The sequence below is a fragment of the Pezoporus occidentalis genome, unplaced genomic scaffold (assembly GCF_034315485.1).
Source record: "Pezoporus occidentalis ecotype Australia unplaced genomic scaffold, CSIRO_AGI_Poc_V1 ctg136, whole genome shotgun sequence".
NCBI lineage: Eukaryota > Metazoa > Chordata > Aves > Psittaciformes > Psittacidae > Pezoporus > Pezoporus occidentalis.
In genome coordinates, this window is record NW_026913168.1 from 571012 (window position 1) to 597055 (window position 26044).

The following is a 26044-nucleotide window of genomic DNA, read 5'->3' on the forward strand; positions in this document are numbered from 1 at the left end:
GCCAGCCTGTACCTATTGCTGAGAGGAAGCAGCAGGAATTTATGTTTGACAGTTCAGAAGTTCAAATCTGGACATCCACCCCCCACGTCCCAGTTATCTGCCTCATGTTACGATTCATGATTTATTCTTTCTTGGCTGGAACTGTCATCAAGCATCTATTAACTCATCTCCTGCAAATGATTCATTGTAAAGTCACACTTCGCAGCAGAAGAATGCTAAGAATCTGGTTTATATATGAATACAACACTTGTTTACTGATTACATGTATGTTAAGATTGTTATCCACTGTTTTATAAAGAGGTGTAAGGCGGGCATTAATCTGATTTATGAGTATCAGCACCCAGTATTGACTCTCCCTCTGCTAGATAACTTGTTGAGCTGCTGCTGCATATCATAAGAATCCACACAAGGCAGCAGGCATAACTCTTAAGTTAGATATATCCCTCCCCCCCAAAATACCAAACACATTTAATCATGCCCACAAATATTAGCTTTAGCCTTATGTAAGCCTCAAACGAGCCCACAAATCTTACTATCACTCTTTGAAGTCTTAAAACACTGGCAAGATTCCCAAGAAAGCCACTGTGGAGAACAGGAGAAAATTCAAGCAAAACAACAAAACTCAGCCCGTCACCAACAAACAAATATGTTCCTTTGGCAAACAAAAGTTCGCAGCAAAGTCAAACGCGGTACTAGGAACAATTAAGATTCCCAGAGAAGAAATGGCAGGAGAGGCTCAAACCCTTTAAAAGCACACCTCTTTAAACTGGGGGTCTATTTCTGGTTTGATATGCCAGTATGGAACTCAATCATGAACACTCTTTCAAGTCAAGAAGAGTTAAAGGCGGGCAGTGCCTCGAAGGAGGTGCCTTAATGAGAACCAGCTTAGAAACTTCCCAGCCGATGCCTTCATTTTAGACTGTGGAGGCTGGAAAAAACCCCAGTGCTCAGGCAGGCTAATGTCAGGATGCAGGCAAAAGGCCAGGCTTTCTTAGGAGCTCAAATTCCAAAAAACAAGAGCCCAAATGATTTTCGAAGCCATCACTTTTCCTGCCTCAGCGAGTGCCAGTGAGCAGGAGGATCATTTGAAAACTTGGCTACAGGCCTCTTAACTTTCATTTTGTTTCTTTTAAACAAAGAGCTCGGCCTAACAATCTCCAGGACAAACACAGATAAACAAAAAAGATCCCCACCCAGCACTCGGTGACTATTGAGCTTTCGGTCTGGCATAGAGTCTTCTTTGACAAATAAAACCGTATTTTCTTCATACATGGTCTGGGGACATGCAGCTAAGGCTGATTAGTACTAATATGACGTCTTAAAACTCGCAGGTCTTTAAAACAGCACGCCATAAGCATGAGAATACAGAATAACTAAACTATTTGAAACAACTTAGAAATCTGTCCGTGAAACACACTGCCAAATCCTTCACAAGCTGATGTCTTCTGCGCATGCTGGGCAGGAGTTTTACCTAGTTTCTATAGCACGCAATTAAAAGCAACATGAAAATTTTACCCAGAAACAGGACTGATGCTTCCATTTGGAATCAAGAAACATTTGTATGACAAGTAGTCCAGGTGAAAGGGAAATATACCCCAGCCGAAGCAGAAATCAACATTTGGTCAGAAGCTCATATGGAATTTAGAAGAGTAATTTCTGTTACCTTGTGAAGTGAGAAATCTGTCAAAAACTCATGGACTGACAAGCACAAAAGAAATGTGTGTCCAAAGCAAGTCCCAACACTGCGCAATAATCCTAGTGGTAAAGAAAACCCCACTATACTTATGTCCATCTATATATATAAATACTACCTTCTGACTGAACAAGAGGGGTTTGACCTTAAAAGTCTTTGCATACACGTGAACATCTGTGCCTTTTCCCTGTGTGTTCATAGACTAGAAATCCCCATTCACATAGTCAGCTTGCCCAGAGCCAAGGAAACTTTTAACTATGAAAACTAGCTGCACTGGATTCATTATCTTTACTTCTAAAGGTTTCTCAACACCAGGGTGACGGACAGCATCACACTGCCCTGTGACACAAATATCAGACTGGTAATGAAGGACCTTAGGTTATGACTCCTGTTCCTCCCCTTCCATTGACAACCCCACACAGAAAATTTAAAGTTCATGATTTATATTGTTGCTCTGTCAAGCAAAATAAAGTCAGGAATTAAAGACTTTGAGGGGGGAGAAGGGGAAGGAGAAACCCCCCAAATTTCTCCCAACTTTACCAACCATGGTTTTGTAAAGGTTTGATTCTGTTTGAAGGCAGGAGTTGGACTTTATCTACAGGAGGGAAAGAGAGAATGTTCACAATCAGTTATTTGCAAAGAAAAGACCATAAAGCTGCAAAGCAGCAGTTTATTGGGGTAATTAAGTAAGGAATCATTCCTGCAATTTGGTTCAGTTCATGACAAGCTTAAGAACCACTCAAAGGTCGGCTCAAGGCTTTGTGTTTATGTAACCAGACCCCTCAAATTTGACATTCAGGGACCAAAGTTGACTACTGCTGATTTTAAAACAAAGCAAACATCTTAGTGCCTCCCCACCCTCTTTAGAAAGCTGATGGGTAAGTATAGCCACAAACAAAGGTTACCTTAATCCCTCCCACCTCTTCTCCTTTTCTGAACTTCTCTCTCTGCTTCCGAGATGCTTAGCACAGAGGTGGTAATCTCAAAACTACTAAATTGTCTTAAGCCTCCTAAAAATAGGCAGCAGAGTGTCTCTCAGGTGCACCACTTTAGACAAGGACACATCACCACCACCACCACCGAAAGAAAAATCAAATCCAAAAAGCCATTAACAACAAAAAAGCCCCCAAACAAACATAAACCAAAACCCATCCCAAACCCAAATGTAATAAAAAGAAAGGAGGGGGACCAACACAAAAACCCTCCCTAGAACACTGAAACCACCACAAATACCAAAAGACCCCAAACATGACCTCCCCTTCCTCAAGTCTGAACCAAGCTGCAAAAGGATTCAACCGAGGCACACACACAAACCCCAGACAAACAAGACAGATTTTAAGGGTTTCAACTCATTGCAAAGAAATCTTTCCTCCTTAACATGGAAAGAAAAATGTAAAAGGAAGAGACCTTGCAACCCCAAAGGAACAAAGCTTTTCTGAACAAACAAAAGAAAAACCCAAAATGAATAAACCAACCCCCCCAAAAAGGCAAAAACCCTTGGTTGAACACACACGTCCTTACATAAAAAGTAGAATTAAATGCAAATCAAAACTGGACCAAATTATATCAAGGCTTGCTATGCATGTAACGCCGTTCTCCATCTCTGTATTTTCAGGCGCACTATCCAACTTCAGAAAGTTTGAGTTATAACACACAAAAGATCTTACAGTCTTAGAATCTTCAAGACCCTGTCTTTTCTGGCCAGTCTAATCTAATCCTTTACCTCACAGACGTGTCTGAATTTATCTTTGATCACCACTGCATTAAGATCCCAGGAATTAAATGAGAATCCTGTTACATTAAAACAAAGTTGTTTATAATCAACCATGCACAAGCTGTTGGTATGGCTAGCTGCCACACAAATCAACCTTAAATCAGGCCAGGCTTACAGCTGAAATACAACTAATATGACATTATTCTTTCAGACATTTGGTTAGGCTGACAAATTTGTAACTCTAATTTACACAATGTCCCCATGACACGTGGCAGTACAGCTATTGTGCACGGAGATTTTATCATGGGAAAGAGGGGGAGGAAGCCCACATTCCCCTCATGCAAATCTTGCCTATAACAACGTCGGAACGCGTGCTGGCTTGCTAACGTACACAGTTTACCTATCTGAGAGTACATCAAGTTCAAATGGTGATGGATAATTGTTTTAATGCAATGAAAAATTACGCTGTGGAAACTCCTCGGTCTAGAAAGTGGTTAAGATACCATATATAATACAGTGAAATAAAAGTAAATTCTTTAGTGACATAAGGCTTGGAAGATTTTTTTTTTGACTCATGCCTTGCACCAAGAAAGTAAATGCTGCTGGAATTCAATATTAGGAAAAAAATCAATTAATAGGATTTTAACGCTCTTGTATAACACAGTTGTCTCACGGCGTCACAAGGGAGTTTGTTTTTATGACCTTCCATCCCTAAGAGGTACAAAAAGCCTACACGGATGGGATATGTTGCCAAATAAGGAAGGATTCTTCTCGACCTCAGACAGTAATTGGCCAAAGAGTGAGGACTTATGTCCTTCCCCATCCATTTTAATCCTGTCTAATCATAGATGTTATCATCCATAATTTCCCCCCTCCCTCCCAATTCTAAGCATTTGGTTTCTACTGGCACAGCATCCTCTGAGCTAATTGTCATGTGGGTTACTGGTTCCAAATCTCTCGCAAGGTCTTTCCTCCTTTTCCCCTTATTATGACAAAATACAAACAATAAAACCAGAAAAGAAATACAAAATACAAAAAAGAAAAATGAACTGAGAAGCGTTTGTGATTCTATACAACTCTGCCTCCATATTTAAACATTCCTCATAATTTCAGACCTAAAAGGACTTCCTTATTAGCTAACTATTGCTGGAAACCCTCAGTTAAAGCCCATTTTTTTATCATCTTCCTGAAGGAATTAAAATCGGCTGCTACTACTGAGGAGATACAAAGATACCATATATAGGTAACTGCTCTGTTCCAGATCATCACATCTTAAGAAACCATCATACATACTGATTGCACAGCTTCCTCCCTGCAAAGCTGATTGTATTGGGTAGTGCCAAACTAAGCTTCCAGCTGCGGAAGAAATACAAAATGCCCAACCCTTTGCTGCTGGGCTAGTTCTGCTTTCCCATCCCATTTGGGCCATGTAGATTTGTGCAAACTTCCTGTGTGGTCTGACTGCTGCTGTGTATCATAAGAACAAATGGGGACAAAAAGAATAAATGCAGAACTAATACTTTCCTCTAAATAGTGGTTTGTGATGTTGCAACCTGGAGCCTGACATTGTTTCATGTTCAAATCGCAAGCTCACTGTGTGCATGGCTCATTTTCATCAACAGAGCTTGTTTTCCCCCTGTTGCTATAGACTGTATTTTCATAATACCTGCTTAAATTTAATCCACAACCTGAATTGACAATGCACAATGCACAATCAGCCCTGCAATGACTTGCAGAGAGTTTAATGGGAAAACAAGGCAGTGATTAGTACAGTCAAATTAATACATAGTAATATACAGGAACCTAGTTTGAATATAACAAGAGATTCTGGTTTAAGGTGTTTTATTTTATTATGTTTCATTTTACTGTCCCTGGCTATGGCAGAGGGGTTGGAACTGGATGATCTTTAAGGTCTCTTCCAACCCAAACCATGATTCTATGACTTTTTCTTAAATAGTGACTATTGCCTTTACCCAACCACACCAATGTGAACAACACAAGTTTTGTCTTTGTGCTGTTTTGTCACTGTAAGAATATTTGCTTATTTTTATTGTTGGATGCCCTGCTGTGCTTGGTTCTGTAGCATCTACAGCTAAGACAGAGAAGAAAGGCTGCAAAGTGCAAAACCTGTATCCCAGATTCCAACCAATAGGAAAACTCAGATTGTAGCTTGCTATAGAAAATATTGCTAGACAGGGTACATTTAAATTAGGGGATCTTTTAATAAAAGACTTGCTTTTTCTCTGGGGTGTGGGGGTGGAAGACTGAAGCTGCTTTTGAATTCTTCTTATGAGAAGCATGACAGTAAAGACATAAAAGAAGACCTCAAGATCCACATAAAATAGCAATCTAGCCAGCTTTGAGGCATCATCATGTAACAAGACTCCACAGTAGCACTTGTAAGACCTATGTGCATAGTGTAAGCTCTCATTAACCACAGATTTTAATAACTCTCATGGCAAACAGAGCAACTTGCTGCCCACAGAGGTAGCTGCAGCTCACACTGAACAGCAGGGAGATCTGAACTCAGACTAAGAGCAGTCCCAGAGCCATATGCGAGAACCATGTTGTTCTGAGTTAAAAATACAATCTGCTTTTGCATGAATTAATTAATAAATAAACTACAAAATCCTTTTGCAAAAATCGGGAAACTTTCAGTCCAAATTGGTAGTGAAGAAATAAAGTTACTTTCTAATATATCAAGTTTGGTTTCTGCTATTACCACTTCCCAATGATTTGGAGCTGGTATGCAACTTACATAGTTAGTTTACACAGCTTGTCTGTGACCTAGGTTGCCATAGGCTTAGGTTTGTTAATAGATTATGCTAAATTTATTAGTCTACTTGAACGCTGACTACAGAGGAAAGAGCTAGGTCGTCTGTTTCTTTTAAACACAGGAAAAAATAAGTAAAAAATTAAAACTTAATGTATCCTTATTCCCAAGAGTTTTTTTAGAGTCCAGACTTCAGACACAGTAAAACTGGGCATCAGCAGGATGGAATTAATTAGTACAATAAGTGCTCTGACCAACACATTTTTTCTCCTATTAGATCCAGAAACTTCATGTACAAAAAGAAGGATGTGAAGTCTTCTGCAGTACATGTGGGGCAAGTAGATCTTGCTCAACAGGACATCATCAGTCTGTGTCATCTGGAAATCTAACCCCTAAAGTCACATAAAAGACCCTGCCAATTAATTCCTTTTCGAGTCAACAAAAGTTTACATCTGTGTACAAATACTTTTCTCCCCACCACCGCACTTGAGACCTTTAATACTTATCTTCCCCTTCCAAGCCTGTAATTCTTCCCTTATTTTGGCATGTCCTGCCAAAACTTGACCCCAGTCAACAACATCTTGCAGCCTGTGGCAAGGTCAGTTTTTCCAGCAAGGGGGAAGTCCAAGGGCCACAGAGACATCATCCACCAGCTTCAGCTGTGCCAGCTACTGGTGGGACTGAAGTTCTGCCCCTAAGCCGCATGGAGGCAGAAAGGATGTTCAGCTGAAGTGCCAAGTTAGCAAACATGCCCAACAGCTCTACTACTGACAGGACACATAAAAATTAAGGCTCAAACACATAACACAGATGACAGACCCAGCACTTCTTGAAGGAAGTCACACATAAAGCCATGCAAACCTCCCAGGGACTAGAAACCACCTCTGATTAATATACAGTAACCCCTTGCTTGCTTAAAACTGATTAATTACAGCCTAAGAGACTGAGAAGTGAAATTCATCCTACGAGTGCTTGAAGGTAAATTTAGTTACTATCTGCAGAATTAAGGTAGTCTTGGCTTAAAATGTGACAGTGCCTCCTGGTTCAGGATGAGAGTAATGGGAAGAGTAGTGCTGGGGTGACACCTGTAGATTAACTCACTTGTAGATTTAGAACCTATTCTTTGTGGAAAAAGATTAGTAAGTCCACATATCTTTCAGAATGTGAATGTCCACAGCTTCAAAGACTCGCCTGAAGTCCTTTCTATGATAAATACACGATACTCTTCTTTAGGACCTGGAAAACAGGAACCCTACTTAAAACAGTCTTAAAGCTAAAGAAAAAAAAACTAACCTCTCCCATCTTTTACTTTAAAACTTTCTGTAATACCCATGCAAATTCTTGGATGAAATATGCTTAATCAAATCGCTCCAAAGTCATACCAAGATTTCAAACCTCAACTAAGTTCTGGCTCCATTGATCTACTAATTTAATACATAAATGTACTAGTCTGCAGTTCAGGTATGTCAAGCTGAGAATCAGTCTTCTCCTACCGAAGACTCTTGCAAAGTTACTTGAACAAGTAAATGAATTTTTTAACAGATACAAAGTATCCATATAAAGCATTTCTTGAAGGTAACCAGCTACTGACAATTTAACATGACATCTGAAAAAGGAAAAAGAACCTAGCACAACTGACATGACAGATCTTCCCAATAATCTGAAATCCACATGTTCAGCAGAAGAGGCAGTGCATTTATTGTGAGAACCACTGGAGTCTCCCTATATTCCTACCTTTAGAAATTTTCCTATCTTTAGAAATTCCTTAGTTTTAAATCTCAATTGGAAAAAAAAAACAACAATAAAAGGCCAGTATCTGCAGATCAACAGTTCATAGTCGGCTGATAACCAGCTTAGGACCAACTCAAGGACAAGCATCCTATAATGAACGACCAGAACAAACTCTCTGCACAGGGGATGCACGGACTCTCCTAGATGAGGAATAAAAAAACCCGAGGGACCTCTTCTACATGTGATGAAACATGGGGAAACACACAAAGAAAAAGCATCTGAGAGAGGTAAACAGCAATGTGATTCATGAGGTTGGTTTGTTTGGGTTCCTTATTCAGGAAAAATTGAACCTAATCCATAGGAAGAAGCATGTTCAGAGGTTAGACAGTAAAATTCAGGTTATGCTGAGAATTTTTTAGCGCCACAGAGCATCTTTCAGGAGTATTAGAGCTCTGAAGCCTGAACAGGCTCCTTGGGAGACTCACCAGACAACACCCATAGGGAGCAGTTTTTCCCTACAGATAAGAAATTCAGCTCCTGCTCAGGTCAAACAAAGTAAAAATCTTCTTGGTCTTGATGTAAAGGCCCAGGAAGAGAGCCTGCAAATCTCCTTGGTGATCTGCACCTTTGCTTCATCCTTTGTACAGCACTTGAGACTAACAGGGGTGCAAGAGATCTTTAATGAATCTATCTTGAACAAAACAAAGCCTGTTATACAGGCACTGCTGTAATAATAACTACTAGAAGAGTTTCATTGCTCTAATGACACCCCTGCTCTAATGACTGCATGCGGACAAGTGGTTACATTACTGATGGCTGGGAAAATGCCACTTGGCACAGGTATCACTGAACAAATGTGATGGAATACAGGTGAGTAAAGTTGTATGTCAACTGAGGAAAGGATTAGGAAAATGGAGAGCAAAACATGAGCCTATGAAACGAATTATTCACATATGCACCTATCAGACATGAAAAAAGCAGCTATGCAGAGAAAGAGCTTGCACACCAAAGGAAAGACTAAGCTTGGAGGCAGTTTAATAAAGCAGAACAGTAACAGAACTTACACATTTGGTAACGGGTTACTGAACAGAAGCATCACACATACACACAGAGAAAAACCCAAAGGGGAATAATAAGAAACCCAGACACCCAAGCTAAGTAATTTACCATTAGGCGAAGCTCAGCCAGATCATTCAGCTCTGGGTTTCAGGCTTAAAACCAGCTTCAGCCTAATAACCTCTTGGAAAAAGGCTGGTGCACGTGGGGAATTCTAGTGGCTCCTCTGGGGAGCTGCATTGTAAAGGCAGAAACAGTGAAGAATGGGGTTTAGTAAATGACCAAGGAATTGCTTGTTCTCAAAAAGAGTTAAATTCTAGTTTCAGTGAAGTAAGTTATCGTTGTGAGGGCAGGTCGTGAAAAGCCCAGACCAAAGCTTGACCCCTCACTGCTATGGGCTCTGCACAAAAAGAGCCACACATCTCTATAGCCATGAAAAGTTCATAGCCAAAATAGGTAGGATAGGTATTAACAACTCCATTTTAGTTGTGGGAACTGAGGCAAACAAAGATTAAGTAACTCACTCAAACTGACACAGAAAGCCTGGGAAAACCTTGAAATTATAACCTCATCTCTCAAGTCACAAGGTAACCCTGCCACTGCCCGGTTACCTTTCCTTTTACAGGCTATTTCCTCCTTATTTCAGTTCTACTGAGCGCAGAATGAAACAAAGCTTAAAATTAGTAGTGGGTCAGTTAGGAAAGAGCTGCAGAGATCTGCAGGAGTAAATTAGAACTCTTACTGGTTTAAGAGATGAAGACTATGAAGTGGTAGGTGAAAATCAGTATGATTAAGTAGTGCATGTAGGGAAAGGATGATCCTGGTTTTACCTGCATCCTGCAACATGTGGATCCATTAACTAATGTCACTAATCACAGGTCATAGAATCATAGAATAGTTAGGGTTGGAAAGGACCTTAAGATCATCCAGTTCCAACCCCCCTGCCTTGGGCAGGGACGCCTCACACTAGACCATGTCGCCCAAGGATCAGCAGTGAAATTTAGGGGTATAATAGATACAGAAATAACACAATCTCCCCTCAAAAGAAAGGAACCTGAACTCATTGTCTCAAGGCCTTAGCAGGGAAACCTCTCAAAACAGCTACCACATGTCCCAAAACACAGATGCAAGGCAAACTTGCACATAAAGAGAGCCCTTCCAAAGCACTGCTTTTGTATCATAACGCAACCAGGAAAGCGTCAAACCACAGAATTTCCTTGCTGCAAGATGTTGTGGGCTCCAAGCTACAACTGCAAAACCAGATGAATTCATGGAGGAAGCATTCCTCAAGAAAAAGACATCACTGCTGGCATAGGAAGTCCCTGAACTGTGCATCGCTGGTGGCTGGATCACAGTGTTACTACACGCTTACCGTCACACTCTTGCTAGGCATCTGTGTTGCTGGCACAGTAATTTCATATTATGTTTTAGGGGTTGGGGCAATTTAAACAGTTAGGCAAAAAAACATAGCACAATGGCAAGTAAACCTCTTTGTGAGAGAGCATTCATTTGAATTGGATGGTTAAATCCCCCATAAAGCACATGGAAGATTTAACAACTCGTGTCCAAATGAACAAGATATAATACGCTTGTATACAGGCTTAATATGAAAAGTGGATTGTTTTTAGTAAAACAGTGGAGAATAACCTCTTATTGAAAGGAGTGATATTGAATTTTAATCAGGGGAAAATAAAGATGCAAGAATAAATCTGCACCGGCTTAGAGAAGGACTGGATGACTTTCCCAGCCATCAACAATGGGTGCAGGAGTGTGTTACATCCTAATCTGCTATTTTCTGTTATCTTCACTTTTCCAATCACCCCATAGATCCTGCATTTCTAAGAAACAAACCAAGAAAAACTGCCAGCACTGTCCTCAATAAAGTGCAGAGGAATCACAGATACAAAAGATGCAAAATCTCATACATTGATATAGCTGACCCTAATTTTTCATGCCAGTATTATGCACTTGAGTGACTCCAGAGTCATTCAAACTGAAAGCAGGGGAATCCAGACTGTTTTGCTGCTCATATTTTACGTATCAGAGCTTAGAACCAACCACCATCCCCCTGGTGTCACAACTCAGGATCTATGTGACCCTCACTAGCAACCCTTCCAGTGCCATCCATCTCTGACATGCTCTGTGTTGTTGGAGGGGTTAACTGGAAAACCATTTCTGAAACGTGTTTTTGGTTATTACATGATACACACCCCTCTTTTTGTGTGTATTTATTTATTTTAAGCCAGCATACTGTGGCAACTGGGGGGAATTTGCATTGTCCACTAACATCTGAAATTCCATTACCTGGTGGTGATGGGGTCCAGCATTATATCCATGGGCCAGACTTTCAGGACTTGTTTTCTTTTGGTTTTGAGTAGCAGATGGACACAACACTGTTTTGGTCCTCAGAATCATAGAACAGTTAGGGTTGGAAAGGACCTTAACATCATCAAGTTCCAACCCCCCTGCCATGGGCAGAGACACCTCGCACTAAACCATGTCACCCAGGACTCCATCCAACCTGGCCTTGAACACTGCCATGTGAAATAAGATTCTTTTGCCCACTTTTTCCTGAACAAAGGTTCTGTGCTGGGGGTTCAGGCACTCAACTGGTCTATTCTGATACTGAATACAATGCAGGATGCCTTATCCTAAGCTTTGCTAAGATGGAAAGGCAAAAGCTAAAGCAGGAATAAGACTGGCACATCAGTGTTTGGTCTTGGTTTATTGCTCTGTGCCAACAACTGAATTTGAGCTGTTGTGTGAACTCCCCCCCCCCTTCCCCAATTTGATCACTTTATTCAGTCCATAGGCAATCACAGGAGTAGGGCATGATGACAGGGCTACTTACCCAAAATAGCTCATAATACAAACACCAACAAGGCTGAAATTGCTCCCCCTGGACTGACTTGTCAAGCATGAAAATGGCTTTTTTTTTTTTTTTCCTGAAAAGCCAAACCATTTACAGGTTGTTTGGATGGCATGTGTGGTGGGAAAAGGCATTTTGGAGAGAACATTTGAATCCGTACGTCTGCCTGACACACGGCATGTTCCAAACAAGATGTTCCCAACTCCACCAGCCAAGCGTTATGGTCCAGTTCGATAGTATTTGTGAAATGCAGGTCGTTTGAATGCAGAGCAGCACAGCAAGATCCACTGCTTCACAGTCTGGAAGTGAGCGAAGCACTCCTACTCTTTGCTTGGATTTCACCTTGAGGTTGCAAAGTCAAGTTAAAACCCACTTTTTTGTATTCCCAGCCATAAGCCATAGAAAGGTCACATATCAGACAGGAACGCAAAGAGGGGACAACGTCTTCCCTGTATAGGTAGTTCATGTGTTTTATAGTGCTGCATTTAGCCCTGCTGGAGCAAATGAAGGGAGAAAAGCAGCAGCATAGACATGGCCTTGAGAGATATATTTTGCTCTCTTGTAGTGCCTCTCCTTGCCACGCTTTACCTGCTGTAGAGGCCCAGAGCACAGGTCACTTCAGAAACAGTGACCAAAGCTGTCCCTATTGCACAGGAGGAACAAAACCACATCTCAGATGTACAAGGAAGTTTCAAAGAGGGATTAGAGATATCTCTGGAGTCACAGGAGCTGATCTTGGTCTCTTATACACTAGGGGGTCTAGACTTGCAACTCCCGTATCATTTTGGATGTAAGTAAATGGGATTCCTATGTCTGCGGAGGGCTGGGCAAGCACACACCATTTGCTGTAAGGCTCTGGAGGATTTCTGAAAAGGCCTGAAGTTTTGCCAATCTCTCCTGGCTCCAAAGAGTACAACAGACAAGGCACTTACTGTAGTCACTCTGAAAAGTGAGAAGGCATCTATAAAGGAAGATCAGGCAGCACTGTGTTAATGTCAAAGCATAGATTTTATGCTGGGAGCTTATCTGAAGAGAGACAACAGGAGGGAAAGAACAAATCCACGAGCTATCAGAGATTACTTTCCAGTAACTTTAATATTCAGATCACTATCAAGAAATCCAGTGAAAGAAAATACTTTCTGAAGTGGGTTTTGTTCTGCACATTAAACTGTGTTTAGAGCCCAAGTTCCTCCCCCCTTGCTGTAACGTGAACCCAGTGGGTGCTGAGGCTTGCCAGAAAGCATTGCAACCCTCTCTGTCCTACCCCAGACAGACAACGGAAGAGGGAGGCCTGATGTAATATTATATATACACACCACATTGCCATTTATTGCCATTAATACCTCTGCTAGCTCTCCCAGTGCTGCTGGTTAAAGTCCAACAAATCCCTTGCCATCCTCCAACGCCACCTCTCACACCCATCAGGCTCCATCACCTCCCACCGCCTTGTCTGTTGTTCTGTTGTACCTTTTCCTTTATTATTACCTTTAATCAGAGGGCAGAGGATGTGCTTCCAGTGGATTTGGGGAGCAGGGCAGAGGAGCCAGAGCTCAGCTGAGGTGAGGGAAATCAGCACCAAGGCAGTCCATAGCTGCACCAAGCCCCTGAGAATTATTGAGCCCAAATGCCATTATTCCTCCCCCTTGCCCTGCCTCCATGAAATCTGCATCCTTCAGTCTTTCCCCAGCTAAGCAGGTCTCAAGCTGTGAACGAGTCACAGAATAAATTACAGTAGAAGCACAGGGAAAACAAAGTTGAGCATTTGCTGCCATAGGATGCTACTCTTGAGCTGAGCATAGCATTTGCCACAGCATCTCATTTGGCTCTTAAGCATTGCTACATGCCACCTTAGAGAAGCACACAGAAACATTCCTCTGTTTCTTATGAATATTAGCTATAGGCTCCTTTGTACATGGAGAAGAGGCACTAAACACAGTAAGCTCAGAAGCATCAAACAAGCTGGAAATATGGCCTTATTTATGAAAGGCAGAAGCAGCATTTCAGTGCAGTAAGTCATAAGCCATATGAACTGCACGTTGACTTCTAGCTTTTTACTATCAGTGACTATTTCACTTATATACCATATTGTGATGTGTCACCCCTTAACCCTCTGCATCCTGCCGCTGATCAGCACAATGCCATATTCATACAGGGTCGCTGCTGTAATCATACACGGTAACTACACACAGACACGTCCAGTAAAATTGATTTAATCACATCTTTGACCTGCTCTGCGTCCACACAACTAATCTCCAGATATACACACAGCACTGGGAAATGTGGGAAAAAAGCGCCAAGGAGAGATTTCTTTTACAGTCATGCAAATACATCATTTTTTTCTAAGAAAGCAGGATTCTTTGAGGGGGCAACACTGCCTCTTCCTTCAATCTTTTCAACTTTCAAGTCCTCCGTGTCATCCCTCAACGCAGCAAAAACCTGGCATCACCTGACTCGACTAGCCGAGGAATCAGAAGTAGTCTCACGGAGTGAGGTGAACTTTTAAAGTAACTCCTAGAATAGCTTTTCTGGAGCACACGCTGTAAGACAACACATATGAAGCTCTGCGAAAGTCCTTTTCTGGCATTCATTGGTGATGACTCACAGCAGTCACCCCTGCTCCCGTCTGCTGTAACGTGACTGTTTACCCCAGATGCCAATCACAGCACTCCACTATCCCGCACAACACATTTGAGCTCACATCCACCCCGAGGCTTTGAAAGTCGAATAAAACCCCATCATTCTGTGCTGACAGTCCTAAATGACTTGAAAAGAGCCCCAACCAAACCAAACCAACAAAACAAACTTGCAGTAAGACCGCTGTGCCAAGCCTCATGCCACAGTCAAGGATAAAGGATCTCAGTTCACATTCCTATGCACAGGCTCAGAAGACTGACAGAGAAATTCAAGCTTCCAAAAAGGAAAAGTTCAGCGTCCTGCAAATGTGAGGAAAAAGGAAAAAAACTACTAATATAAGTAAACTTTATGGTTGACTTTAGAAGGGTTGTTTTTCCTCCTTCAGCTCAGGACACATTAATAAGTTCTGTAAAACACTGCAGTAAGAAGCTAAAATATCCTGTAGTATTATTACTGTATATAGCATAATAATACCACAATTCACATACCTTCTCAAACCCCTTGCAATTTACTCCCTTTAAATAACAAAATACTGCACTAATATTAGGTGCAGCTCCATGTTTTGCCTAAGAGCTGAAGAAAATGCATTTAGTTTTATATATAACTATTTTTATTTCATTTCATTCATTTATTTCATTTCACCGTCTACATTCCCAAATATTTCCAGTGAAGTTCAGCAAACTTTCTGCATGTCCGGACACTCAATAAGGCACTTAGAAGGAGCATTAAACAAGGTCATTTAACACTTTGGAGCTGTAATAGCTGCAGCAGGCGTTAACAATGATTCCCCCTTCCCTTCTCTTTAGCAGCTCAAGTTACCCCTTTTCACTATACAAAGGAAAACAGCAGTGCTGAAGGTAAAAAATCAGTACCAAACCGATTGCAAGCATCCCTTTTTTAAGTATCAAACACATGGCTTGGAGGGACAGCAACGAGTGGAAGCTTCAACAACAAAGCCAAACAAGAAACGAAACAAGCACGTTTGTCCCCCTTCCTTCCCCCCCCCCCAAGACTTATTTCCCACTCCTTGCTCAACTTTCATGCTGTTTCCCACCCGGATCGCCTGCAGAGCACGGTGCGGAAAGCAGGGAGTTAATCCCGCAGTTTCAACTGGTGTGAGCCTTTACTGCTGACTTGAATTTGCGGAGCAACCTCTCCCTATAAAAAGGGAAGAAAGGAAGGGAAGAAAAACCTCTACACTGTAACACCGAGTAGCATACTTAAAAACCCTCCCTCGGGTCTCTCTAAACATCTGCTCAAAGGTTTGCTGTATCTTAAAAGGGCTCTCATTACCAGAAACTTTTCTCTTACTCAAGCCCAGGGCTCGCATTCCGATTATAACACAAACTCCCGTTAATTTAGGGCTAAACCGAAGAAAACATAGGCCTACCTTAAAACTTTCCAGCTTTTCAGAGGATCCAAGTCAGAGATTATAGACACCATTGCAGGAATAACAAAGATAAAATATATATATAAAAGAAGGAAAAAAACAACCCCACGGCAGGGAAGCCTAACCACAAAAGCAGCAAGTACTCTACTGAGTGTGGGAATGACAACAAACCCAGCACAGCTCTTCCTCCTCAAGCTGATAAGCACTTGTCCCAGCTTCTCTCCACCCCCAAAATCAATCTTGTGCTATATTGCTTCACAGTCCCAGTTTCATTTCTTTACCACTACCTTTTAAAGCCCTTGTAATCTGCTCCAACTGATCAAATTTGACCTTTTTGTAGCCCACTTTATTCCAAGCACAGCCCTCAGTTAAATCTCTCTTTATTAACACCGTCCTTCTTGGCTTCCTCTTGGAGCAAACACAGCTCAAGCTTGAAGCCTCCAGTCTTTGTCAGCAATCATTTACAGATTACTGCAAGCTGCAGACTTCTCCTTTTGGGTATTTCCTTCTGCCTCTGAGGTTTAGCTTTTATATTATTTCCTGAAGGTTGTTGGGGGCTTTCCCTGCTCTGTGCAGGTTGGAGTCTGACACTTTTAAAGGAGGGACTTAACGCAACTCCCTCTCCCATCCTTTTCTCCTCCCCTTAGCCCCTCGTATAGACAGGCAAATGCACACATCAACACCAGTTCACAACCTTTGGAGTACGGAGTCCTCGTTGTGTCCCCCCTTCATGTTTTAAAAGCCATTAGGCTTGTGAGCTGAAGCTGTGACTGAAAGCAGCCTGATTTGTATGATGGTGGGATAATATAAAGCCTAATAATGCAAAGACAGATGTAACCCTTTGGGTGTTTGAGAGGGGGGAAAGGCGTCTGTGTAATTCTGTGAACTCCATTTCTTGTGTCTGTTGCTACATCAGTAAGTAGTAAAGCATCCTTCGGATCACCACAGTGTAACTGTGTGTAACTGTGTGTAACTGCTGTCAGTGTGCGTTTATGTGGGAAAATCGGGAGGAGCGGCTTATTTTGTGATTCTGTAACACTTCTGGACATCGATTTCCCTCTATTTAAAGATTTATCTTTTGCATGTGTTCCTCCTTCTAAATGTTTTCCTTTCATCACGTGAATGACTGAACCCTCTCCTTGAGCTAGACTGATTCTTGGGATTGCTAGAAATTCCCAAATAAAATTGGGGGGGGACACAAAACTGCCCTTTATGAAATGCTCAATGAGAACCAAACTAGCCCAAATGACGGATGGTTCCACTTTGCTATTTGTACCATAGGTGTGTGCTCCTACTTTCAATTTGCTACCAGTTCCCCCCCAAAAAAAACCAAACCCTAAAATTACAAAAGAAAAAAAGTAAAAAAAATTTAAGTTCCTCCCCTATATGTTAAAAAGAAGCAGTAATGTGGTCACATGGAGTTCTGGTAATGTGTGGGATCGCACGCTCATGGAAACATAATAAGGGGTACAATAAGGCCTTTTGAGGCTGCTTTAAGTCTCCCACCACCACTTCCTTTGGACAGATAAAACTCCAGCTATGTCTAAACTATTTCCAGGGCTCCCTTGTATGCTGTAGGCTGCTTTGGGGCAGGCTGACTCCCCCTCTCCCCCTTGTTGGCATCCCTATAGTACAAAGGCAGCACAGTGTTGCCCTTGCCAGAAGGTGACACTGAGGCTTCCCACTGCCCTGTGACCATTTTGCCTGCCAGACAGCAGCCAGGAGATAGCGGGGTCGGATAAAACAACCGGTTTTAAGCAACCTAGATACAAAATGCCTTCTGTATTCAAAGTCCAGTGCATCACTAATCCCTCATTTAAGGGAAATGAACACTGAGCCCCCTCCGGCCTCAGCAAGTGGGGCCCCAAGTTCAGACCTCTGGATCTTACACCCTCCCCTGGGCCATGGCTCCAATGGCTTTGCTTTGTCTCTGAGGGGTGTAACAAGGATAAACACATCAGAGACTGCTGATGGTGAGATTGAAGATGCATATCTAGGGGTGGAGGACAGCTGGGTGTTACAGATGCTCCATCTCCCTCTTAACAGGCACAGGGTGTTTCTCACCTTATACACACATATCTCTGAGCACTTCTTCAGAGATAAGGGTTGTATCCACCTCTGGAACCTTTGGGGCTATATATTAATTTACCGACAGGAGGTGGATTAGGTGCTTGCCATGGAAAATGAAATTCAATCCCCACTTGTCATACGTTTCTTTGTGGAGCTGAGGAAACCTTCATTTACAGCATGGGAAGTGATTAAAAAGAGATTGGACAGTGTCTTTTCCTTTCTTCCCCGAAGTTTGTAAACCACTGTTAACACAGGCTAACCCCTCACTTGAGGCTGGGGAGGACATAAGTGGTTACAGTACACTGCCTTTTCTCTTTCTCTCTACTGTCAAATTTTCTGGGTTTACAGCTATATTCACACATTGTCCCATATAAACCTCTCACTGAACATCTCATATTGATGACCCGGCTCAAATTAACAAGGGCTTCAAGCTTAGCCTGCAAACAAAAAAAGAGAATCAAAATACTGTTTTATCTGGTCCCTTTGACAAGCCCAATTTGAGTCCTTGTCACATCCTACCCATCCACTGCTGCACGATAAGAAAGAGGCAAGGATGCTCTGCGCTTTCACCCCACTTCGGGACCTGACTGCTTTCTAGTTTCTGTACTGGTAAGGAGTAGGTGAGAGGTACAAGGGTAAGAGACCTTTACTTTCAGGTTGGATGTTTGTATATGCCTAGACTTCCAGGACTAGACAAAAGGAGTGGAGAACCACAATTTACCCCGATGTATGTGGAGAAACCAATACCAAGAGTAACAAGTGATCCCTTGTCCTCCGCTTCAGGTGAGTGCCAAACTGCACCAGCATGCTGAACATCTCTTACTCTGGTCATCCAGAAATTCCACAAACTATCTCCTATGTCTAAAATTCTATCTCTCACTAGTATATTTTATACTTTCTATAAACACAGTTTTGATTGCACAGAAAACACTCCATTACTTCCTCCACATGAAAACTATACCATAGGAGTTAAGATTCTTATTCCTTTCATATTTGAAACTATTTATGGTGGGTTTTATTATTTTTATCTTAAACTTTTCACTTCTGGAATGAAAGCCAGGTCTCCCTTTTGCTGGACCTGGCTGGCATTTTGCCATCTCTTCCCTCCGACATTGAAGAAAGCAACTATAAGTTTGCTAAAAATAAAGCTAGAAGATTAAGTTTAGCACAGAGAAACTTGCGGCGGGCAATGGATTTTCCAAAACAGCCTCATGTATTTCATGCAGCGTGTAGCTATAGTAGGAGAAAACAAATAAAACAGAAACCCACTGCAGGATTACATTAACTCTTGCGCTTGGATAGTGGTACTCCAGCCTGTCTTTTAGTTCAGTGTGGTTTTCTGTTGTGGTTAAGAACTTTGTCTTCAAAACTTTGATTTTTTATGCTTTTAAGTGAAGAAATTTCCTATGATCTTCACCTCGTTTGCCAAAACAGCCCAGCACATCTGTGAAATATTACTTGAGCAAATTTATCACACTTAGCCAGAAGGCAACAACCCTTAACATTTCCTCTACCTGCTGGAAACCAGCCTATTGCATACCTTTGGTTTCTCATGCCATAACATGCATGAGCTAGCAAGAGCTTGGCAGTTCTCAGTTAATACGATAAAGAACTATAAGCTTTCCAAGATTCTGAGTCATGTTAAAGTAAATATACATATATTCTTTTGAAAACAGTATTCACATATACACACATACACAAAAGGATCTCTAAGCAATGTCATCACCCTTGGTTTAGACAGCTGTGGAGTCAAAAACGTTCCAGATCAGCTAGCTACAAACATTTGAAGGTCAAGTACAGGACAAAGCCTTTAAAAAAGGCAGAAGCAATGATGGCTACTGAGTATTAGAAAGATGGTTTTATGTTTTGAGAGTTTTTTTCCCAGCTGTTTCTTTACCAGAAACCCATTGGACTGAGGAATTCATAGCGTTGGGCAGGACAATAAACCTAGTAAGCAGTTTGAGTTGGTTATTTAATCTTCTTTCAAGGCTGTTATCTCATTCAAAATATTTTAGGAGCCAAGGAAGGTCTGCCAAAGCACGACCTCTTAGTCAGGATGCCCAACAGCCTTTTTATCAGGCAATAATAAAATAAATAACCTTTCTAGAGAGATAAATAACCATCCAGCATCTTCCCAACACATATTTTCCACCGCTCTTTCATACAAAGCAATATTAAGTTATTTGAAAGAAATCCTGGTCTTCTACCAGGAAAACCTCACTGTCTCTAGGGAGCCGGCTGTTAAACAAAAGCTTATCTATTAAAGAGTGGCCTCCAACTTCAGGGCTGCTGTTGTGGGCTGATAAAGGCCCTTCTCCAAAGCGCCTCATACTGTCCCTCCCCACCAGCACTGCCACCCCCCAGCCTCTCCTCCCAGTGTCTAATGCCTAGCCTTTTAAGCAATGGAGTGACTAATTGAAAATGCATTCCAGTGCTTTACAAGCAGCTTTTCCTTTCCTGCTGACCAGCCAAATGTTCTAAAGTTGGCAAGATGCTGTTTTAACTTGGGAACTGGAGCGCTTGTTCATGACCTGGGTGTGTGAAGAAAGAAATCTGTCTGAATTCAATAATTCTGTAAAAAAAAAAAAATATTAAAAATCTCACTTCTAGAACTTGAGTAAATCCAAGTATTACAGATCTCTAATTCAAGTCCGTTCTCTCTTTGTGAAATGCATGACCTGGAAGACAAGAAACTGTAAGCCCTAAGTTTATGAAATGCACTGGGGCTTGGACACAACTACAGATAAAGCAGTTACAAGCGGGCATAAATCCAAGTAACAATTGCCCTTTGGGAAAGAGCACTGTAACTGGAACATGCTGGAGACAGTAACCACTGATTCATGGCCAGTCAATGTCCCTCCAGTCTGGGATTCAGCCCATCTTATCACACATAGCAATTCAGAAGCTGGCTTCATCCAGCAGCTTAAGAGATTGAAGGGGTTTGTTTCTTTGCTAAGCAGCAGGCCTGATTGTACAATGCTAGCACTTCAACAGTTAATCATTAGTCTGAAATCACATACATGTGTCTCATACTTATCGACTTCTCACTTTTAGAAAGTCTGCAGAGACAAACTTTCAAGAGATGGGGTTTTTCTTTTATAACTCTTATTGTGATTTTAATGGATTTTCAAGTACTTTCAGGTTTTGCTTATGACAACTGCTACAATAAAAAACATTATGAACAAAGACGTGTTTTGTGCCTATTCACACCCAGCAGAAAATTACTATTACGGCATAATTTATTATGGGAGCAATGCTTTCCAGGCTCTCTGTAAAGACAGTCTTCCCCAAACTCGCATCATCCTAATTGTGTTTGTAGTTTACTTTAAGCAGCATATGAGCCAAACATTTACTTCCTCTGCTAAATTTCTCCTTTTTGGCTAGTAGGAGGAATTCTTCATTCTGCAGCATTGGTAGACCAAGAACACTTCTGTAGTCCAAGGCAGGGCTTGCGCTTCCTAACCCAAAGGAAAGAATGAAAGAAAAGAAACTCTTCTTGTATTTGCCAGACATGTTCAGAAGGAGCCACTTGCACACCCTTTCATTCCATTCGGAAGACTCATGGGTCAAATCTGGGAGAGAGGAAAATAGCAGCTGTTAACTATTCCAGTGCTGTGGCAGACGGCAAAGCCAGCGCTGACACTGCTTGTCCTTTAATTTTCATTCTTGTGGTGTCAGGTCATACAGTGAACACCAGGAGGTCCTTATGCATCCTTATAAAAAGGTTATTGTTCAGGCTTCCTCTGTAACATAGTCCAGAAAATAAAAACTTCAGTAATGACCTTAATAAGTGCTTTGTTGTGAAGGCCATGTTTTCACATGGGCTACAGCTGCATTTACGCAGTCTGAATGCCATCTCATGCGGCGCTGAAGTATAAATCTAAGAGAAATTAAATTATGCTGAATGCATGCTGTAAAATATTTAGGAAACGATTTTCAAAGGGACAAAGGAAAATCAGTGCTTCCATACCCATATGTCTTTAATAGACTCTTCAAATATTTACCTCCAGTTTTCTATTCATCACAGAAGTCCAGAGAATAGGATGATTATTGGTAAGGGACTAGATGGAGATATTCGGTTAATTCCTCTCAATGTCTTTCTTCTTGACATTGAGAAAACTATTTTTTTATCTGTGCCCTACTTTCCCATCTGGGAGGGACAGATACCACCCTAGCAATCTACAGAGCAGAACACTAGGAACTTAATAGAAGACATAAAAATTGGCAGCCTCATGAAATTCCTTCCTTTCCAAGATTGTTTTAAGTCTAAATCAAGTGAAATGCTGGTTCGTCATTCAGTGTAAAAGAACATGATCTGTTGAGACAGATGGCTTCCACCACTTCAAAAATTTAGGAGCTGCTGTAGCACAGTAAGGAAGCCCTGAAGCTTAAAAAAAATGATCACCTATACTCTACCCTTTAAAATGAAAATGATTGAAAAGCTCCAAAATCATAGGGGAAAATAGGGGGAAAACAGCAAAAGGGAATAGTTATGAAATTAAGAAAATGGTGAAATAATTCTTCCGCTTTGAGATTCATCTTTATTAAACTACATTCAGGCGCATGATTTTAAAAGTGCCAACCACAAACACTTACCTTGCACATGGAGATTATATCCTTTAAACAGAGACACGCACACACACACAATGTCCCTTGTGACAGCGTGCTTTGCTATTGACCTGAAGAGGATGACATGCAAGTAGGGAAAGAGAGAATGCTTTAGATGCCAGAGCTATCACATACATATTTCATACAAAGGCACGGAGAAGCATCCTTTTAGCCCGCACCAGCACAGGCTGAGCTTATGTCTGACTCTGGTTGGGATTCAAGATTTGCTGGGCTCACTAGAGAGAACAGTGTTTCATCTTCCTGTTACAAAGGCAGGGAGAGCTGACAAAATGGGAAGACTCCTTTTTATGCCATAACAGCTGGCAGGAGATTTTATAGGCACAAAATCCAATTAAGTGTCCTGATTCTGGGCATGTAACTCCCCTGGAGCCTTTGCTTAGAAGTGGTTATCTGCTTGCATAGGAACAAGCATCTACAAATACATGTACAGGTGTGTGCATATGTCTAAACAAAGCACTATGGAACACACTGAAATAGTCTGTTGCTCTCCTGAGGGGGAAGAAAACCCACCAAAAACATGTTATCCCTGTGAAAACAGTCCAGGAGAGAGTTTCATAACAGTATTACTTGATCAATAGAAGGCTGGAATTAAATTCAGTTCTAAAATGCAACTTACCCATGTAAAAGGTTCACTAAAAAGGTCCTTTTCCTAATTCAGGGGAAATCAGAGAAAGCACATTTTTTTTCCTTAATTACTGAGTGCAATTATTTGTCTTTATTATCTAAAGAAACTTATTTTATTTCTTTTATTTGTGAAAGTGCAGCGCCATGCTTTTCCTATTTCTGAGGGCTACCCATTTTAAGAAAAGCATCACGTAAATGTTCATTCATTCCCATGCTGGCTATTCCATTACTTCCTACATCTCTTCATGAAAGTTTTATATCCTTCAAAGCATTAATAGCTACTGTAGGCCAGATTACATTATTTATATACACAGGTCAAATTCACACATAGTTTGTTTACAAGAAATCCTTTCCTTCGGATCAAAACTACTCCAAATCTCATGTCACACTTCTCTTTCTTGCTGACCTCATTTACAAAAGCCCGAGCACGTTAGTGATTTTGCTCCCAGACAAGGCCTAGGTTGTGATTCCAATAAAGACAAGCACAGATCCCCATGTTGAAAAGAAAATATTCTTATTACTTTCTAAACCTCAGCCATAAACATTCATTGCTTCACCTGACAAAATCCAACCAATAAATCCCGCAAAAAGTGTTAGATTAATAAAACCATCTTTCTAGACCATTGCATTGCCCTCTCTGGACACGGGGTGTCTTGAAAATTGCATATTGCATAGTTTGACCCATAGAGCAGCAAGGAAAATATCCTTGTTTACTCATTTGGGTGTTCAGTTGTCATAGCCTAAGCAAATTCAGGCTTCTCTGGAACCTAATACAGGCTGAGTCCCTCAAGCCTGGAGTGGGTTGGTTGCTAATAACTCATGGGGTGTCCTTGAGGAACCTACTTCATGACTGGTACGTCAGGCAAGGAGGGATCACTAGAAGGGACCATCACTACCTTAGATTTCACTGCCCTCTGACACAGTTTTCAGAGAACTGAATTACACATTGTGTTTGTTCCTCATCACCTGGGAAGGAGTTCATTCCCTGCCTGAGGAATCAGGGAGGAAAGATGCTGTTGCTCTCTGTAGTAGTTTCTTCAAATACCTTGTATTTCTCTCTTTTAGTTTGTAGCTTGCCTGCAAATGAGAAGTTCCAGCTGCTGATGATTGTTCCTTATGCAGTGGTTTGAGAAAGCTTTTTCCTCTTGCAGAAATAGGTGCCTAGTCACTCACCAAGATGCTTTTAGATACCCCAAACCCTTCCTTTTTCCTTTTTCTTTTAGATACCAGCGCCTTGGAAAGTAAGCAGAAAGTGAATTAATGAACAGGACAGAATTTCCTTGGAAAGACTGGGTTTGGGTTTGGTTGGGTTTTTTTTCTTTTAATGGAATATTTGTACATCTCCAAAAGAAGAAATAATAATAAGACTGAAATCCTCCTGAACAAACTGAACTCTATATCACTAACTTAAGGCATTTAAAGGACTGTGACCCCTGTGGTACACCACTAGTTACTGGCCTTCAATGAGACTTTGCACCACCAATCACCACCCCCTGGGACCAGCCATTCAGCCAGTTTTCAGTTCACCTTCTCACTGTCTGTTCATTAGAGACACACATCAACAGCTTGTCTATGAGTATCTTATGGGAGACAGTGCCAAGCGTCTTACTGATGTCCAGGCTGATAGGATATCCATGAAGTCTAGGATGTCCACTGCTTTCCCTTCATCTACCAGGCCAGTCACACCACTATAGAAGTTTACGGAGTTGGGCAAGCATGATTTCCCCTTGGTGATAAATGGTGATGACTTTCTTGTCCTCAGTGTGCCAGGAATGGTTTCTAGGATTGGTTATTCCATCACATTGCCACGGATTGAGGTGAAGCTGGCTGGCCTGTAGCTCCCTGCTTTGTCCTCCTTGCCCTTCTTGAAGATAGGAGTGTCATCTACTTTCTTCCAGTCTTTGGGCACTAATCCCAGTCAAAAATTATTGAGAGCATCCTCAATGATGAAGTATTCCCTGACCTGAGCCAGTTCCACCACTGGCAGATCACCCTCGTTCCAGCCTTCAGCCCTGGTCTCTGGGACTTAAGATTCCTTAAAGCTGGTCTTGCTAGTCAAGACTGAGGCAAAGGAAGCATTCAGTACCTCAGCCTTTTCTGTCTCATTGAGCACTGGCCACATTTCCCCTAGTCTTCCTTTTGTCAGTTATGTACATACTGAAGCTCTTCTTGTTGACTTTGACATGCCTGGCCAAATTCTATTCCATCTCGGCTTTATCTTTCCTATCACTGTATGCCTGGACAATGTTTCTGTATTCCTCCTATCCTTGCTTCAATCCTCTGTATGCTTCCTTTTAGTGTATTGAGTTTGGCTGGGAGCCCTTTTTCATCCCCCTTTTTGCCTGACTTCTCGTTTCTTGGGATGGAACTTTCTTGAGCTTTGGGGAGGTTATCCTTGAATATGAACCATGTTTCTTGGGCCACCCTTCCTTCCGGGTCCTTTTCTCATCTTTGAAGATGCCAAAGTCTGCTCTCCCGAAGTCCAGCTTTTTAAGCTTGCTTTTCATCATCTTACCTGCCCTTGAGATCCTGAATTGCACTCAAAGGTTGCTTCCAAACTTCTTTCCAAATTATGGACGCTGTATCTGAAATTCATGTTTGCTTCATGATGTCAGTAGTGAGTTTGGACTTCATGTTGACGTTATTCATGACAAAACTGGGCCTAATACTCGTCTTAGAACACAATCATCCAGCTGAGGCTGGCTTTGAGATGTTAATTGGCTCATGCTCAATCCAATTAACCTGTGCTCTGCTGGTAATCAATAGCCATAGTGCCCCCAAGACTGCCAAGGGATGCCAAGTTAAGAGCCTAGGAGTAATACTTGCATATATTACTAGGAGTAATATATTGCTAGGAGTAA

At 41.6% G+C, this 26044-nt stretch overlaps 1 protein-coding gene across 2 annotated transcripts in view; it reads right to left on the reverse strand.

Annotated features, from left to right (window-relative positions):
• The window catches only part of CELF2 (CUGBP Elav-like family member 2), a 563459-nt gene that overhangs the window by 368242 nt on the left and 169173 nt on the right, over window positions 1–26044 (reverse strand). Inside the window, exon 1 of one of the 2 annotated variants that reach the window (XM_062609307.1) lies at window positions 15861–16341. The exons of the other annotated variant lie outside the window; for it this stretch is intronic. Coding sequence (XP_062465291.1) covers window positions 15861–15913 — 53 coding nt within the window. The 5' untranslated portion in view covers window positions 15914–16341. Of the gene's footprint in view, window positions 1–15860; window positions 16342–26044 lie in introns of those variants that run through there. 2 annotated transcript variants of the gene reach the window in all.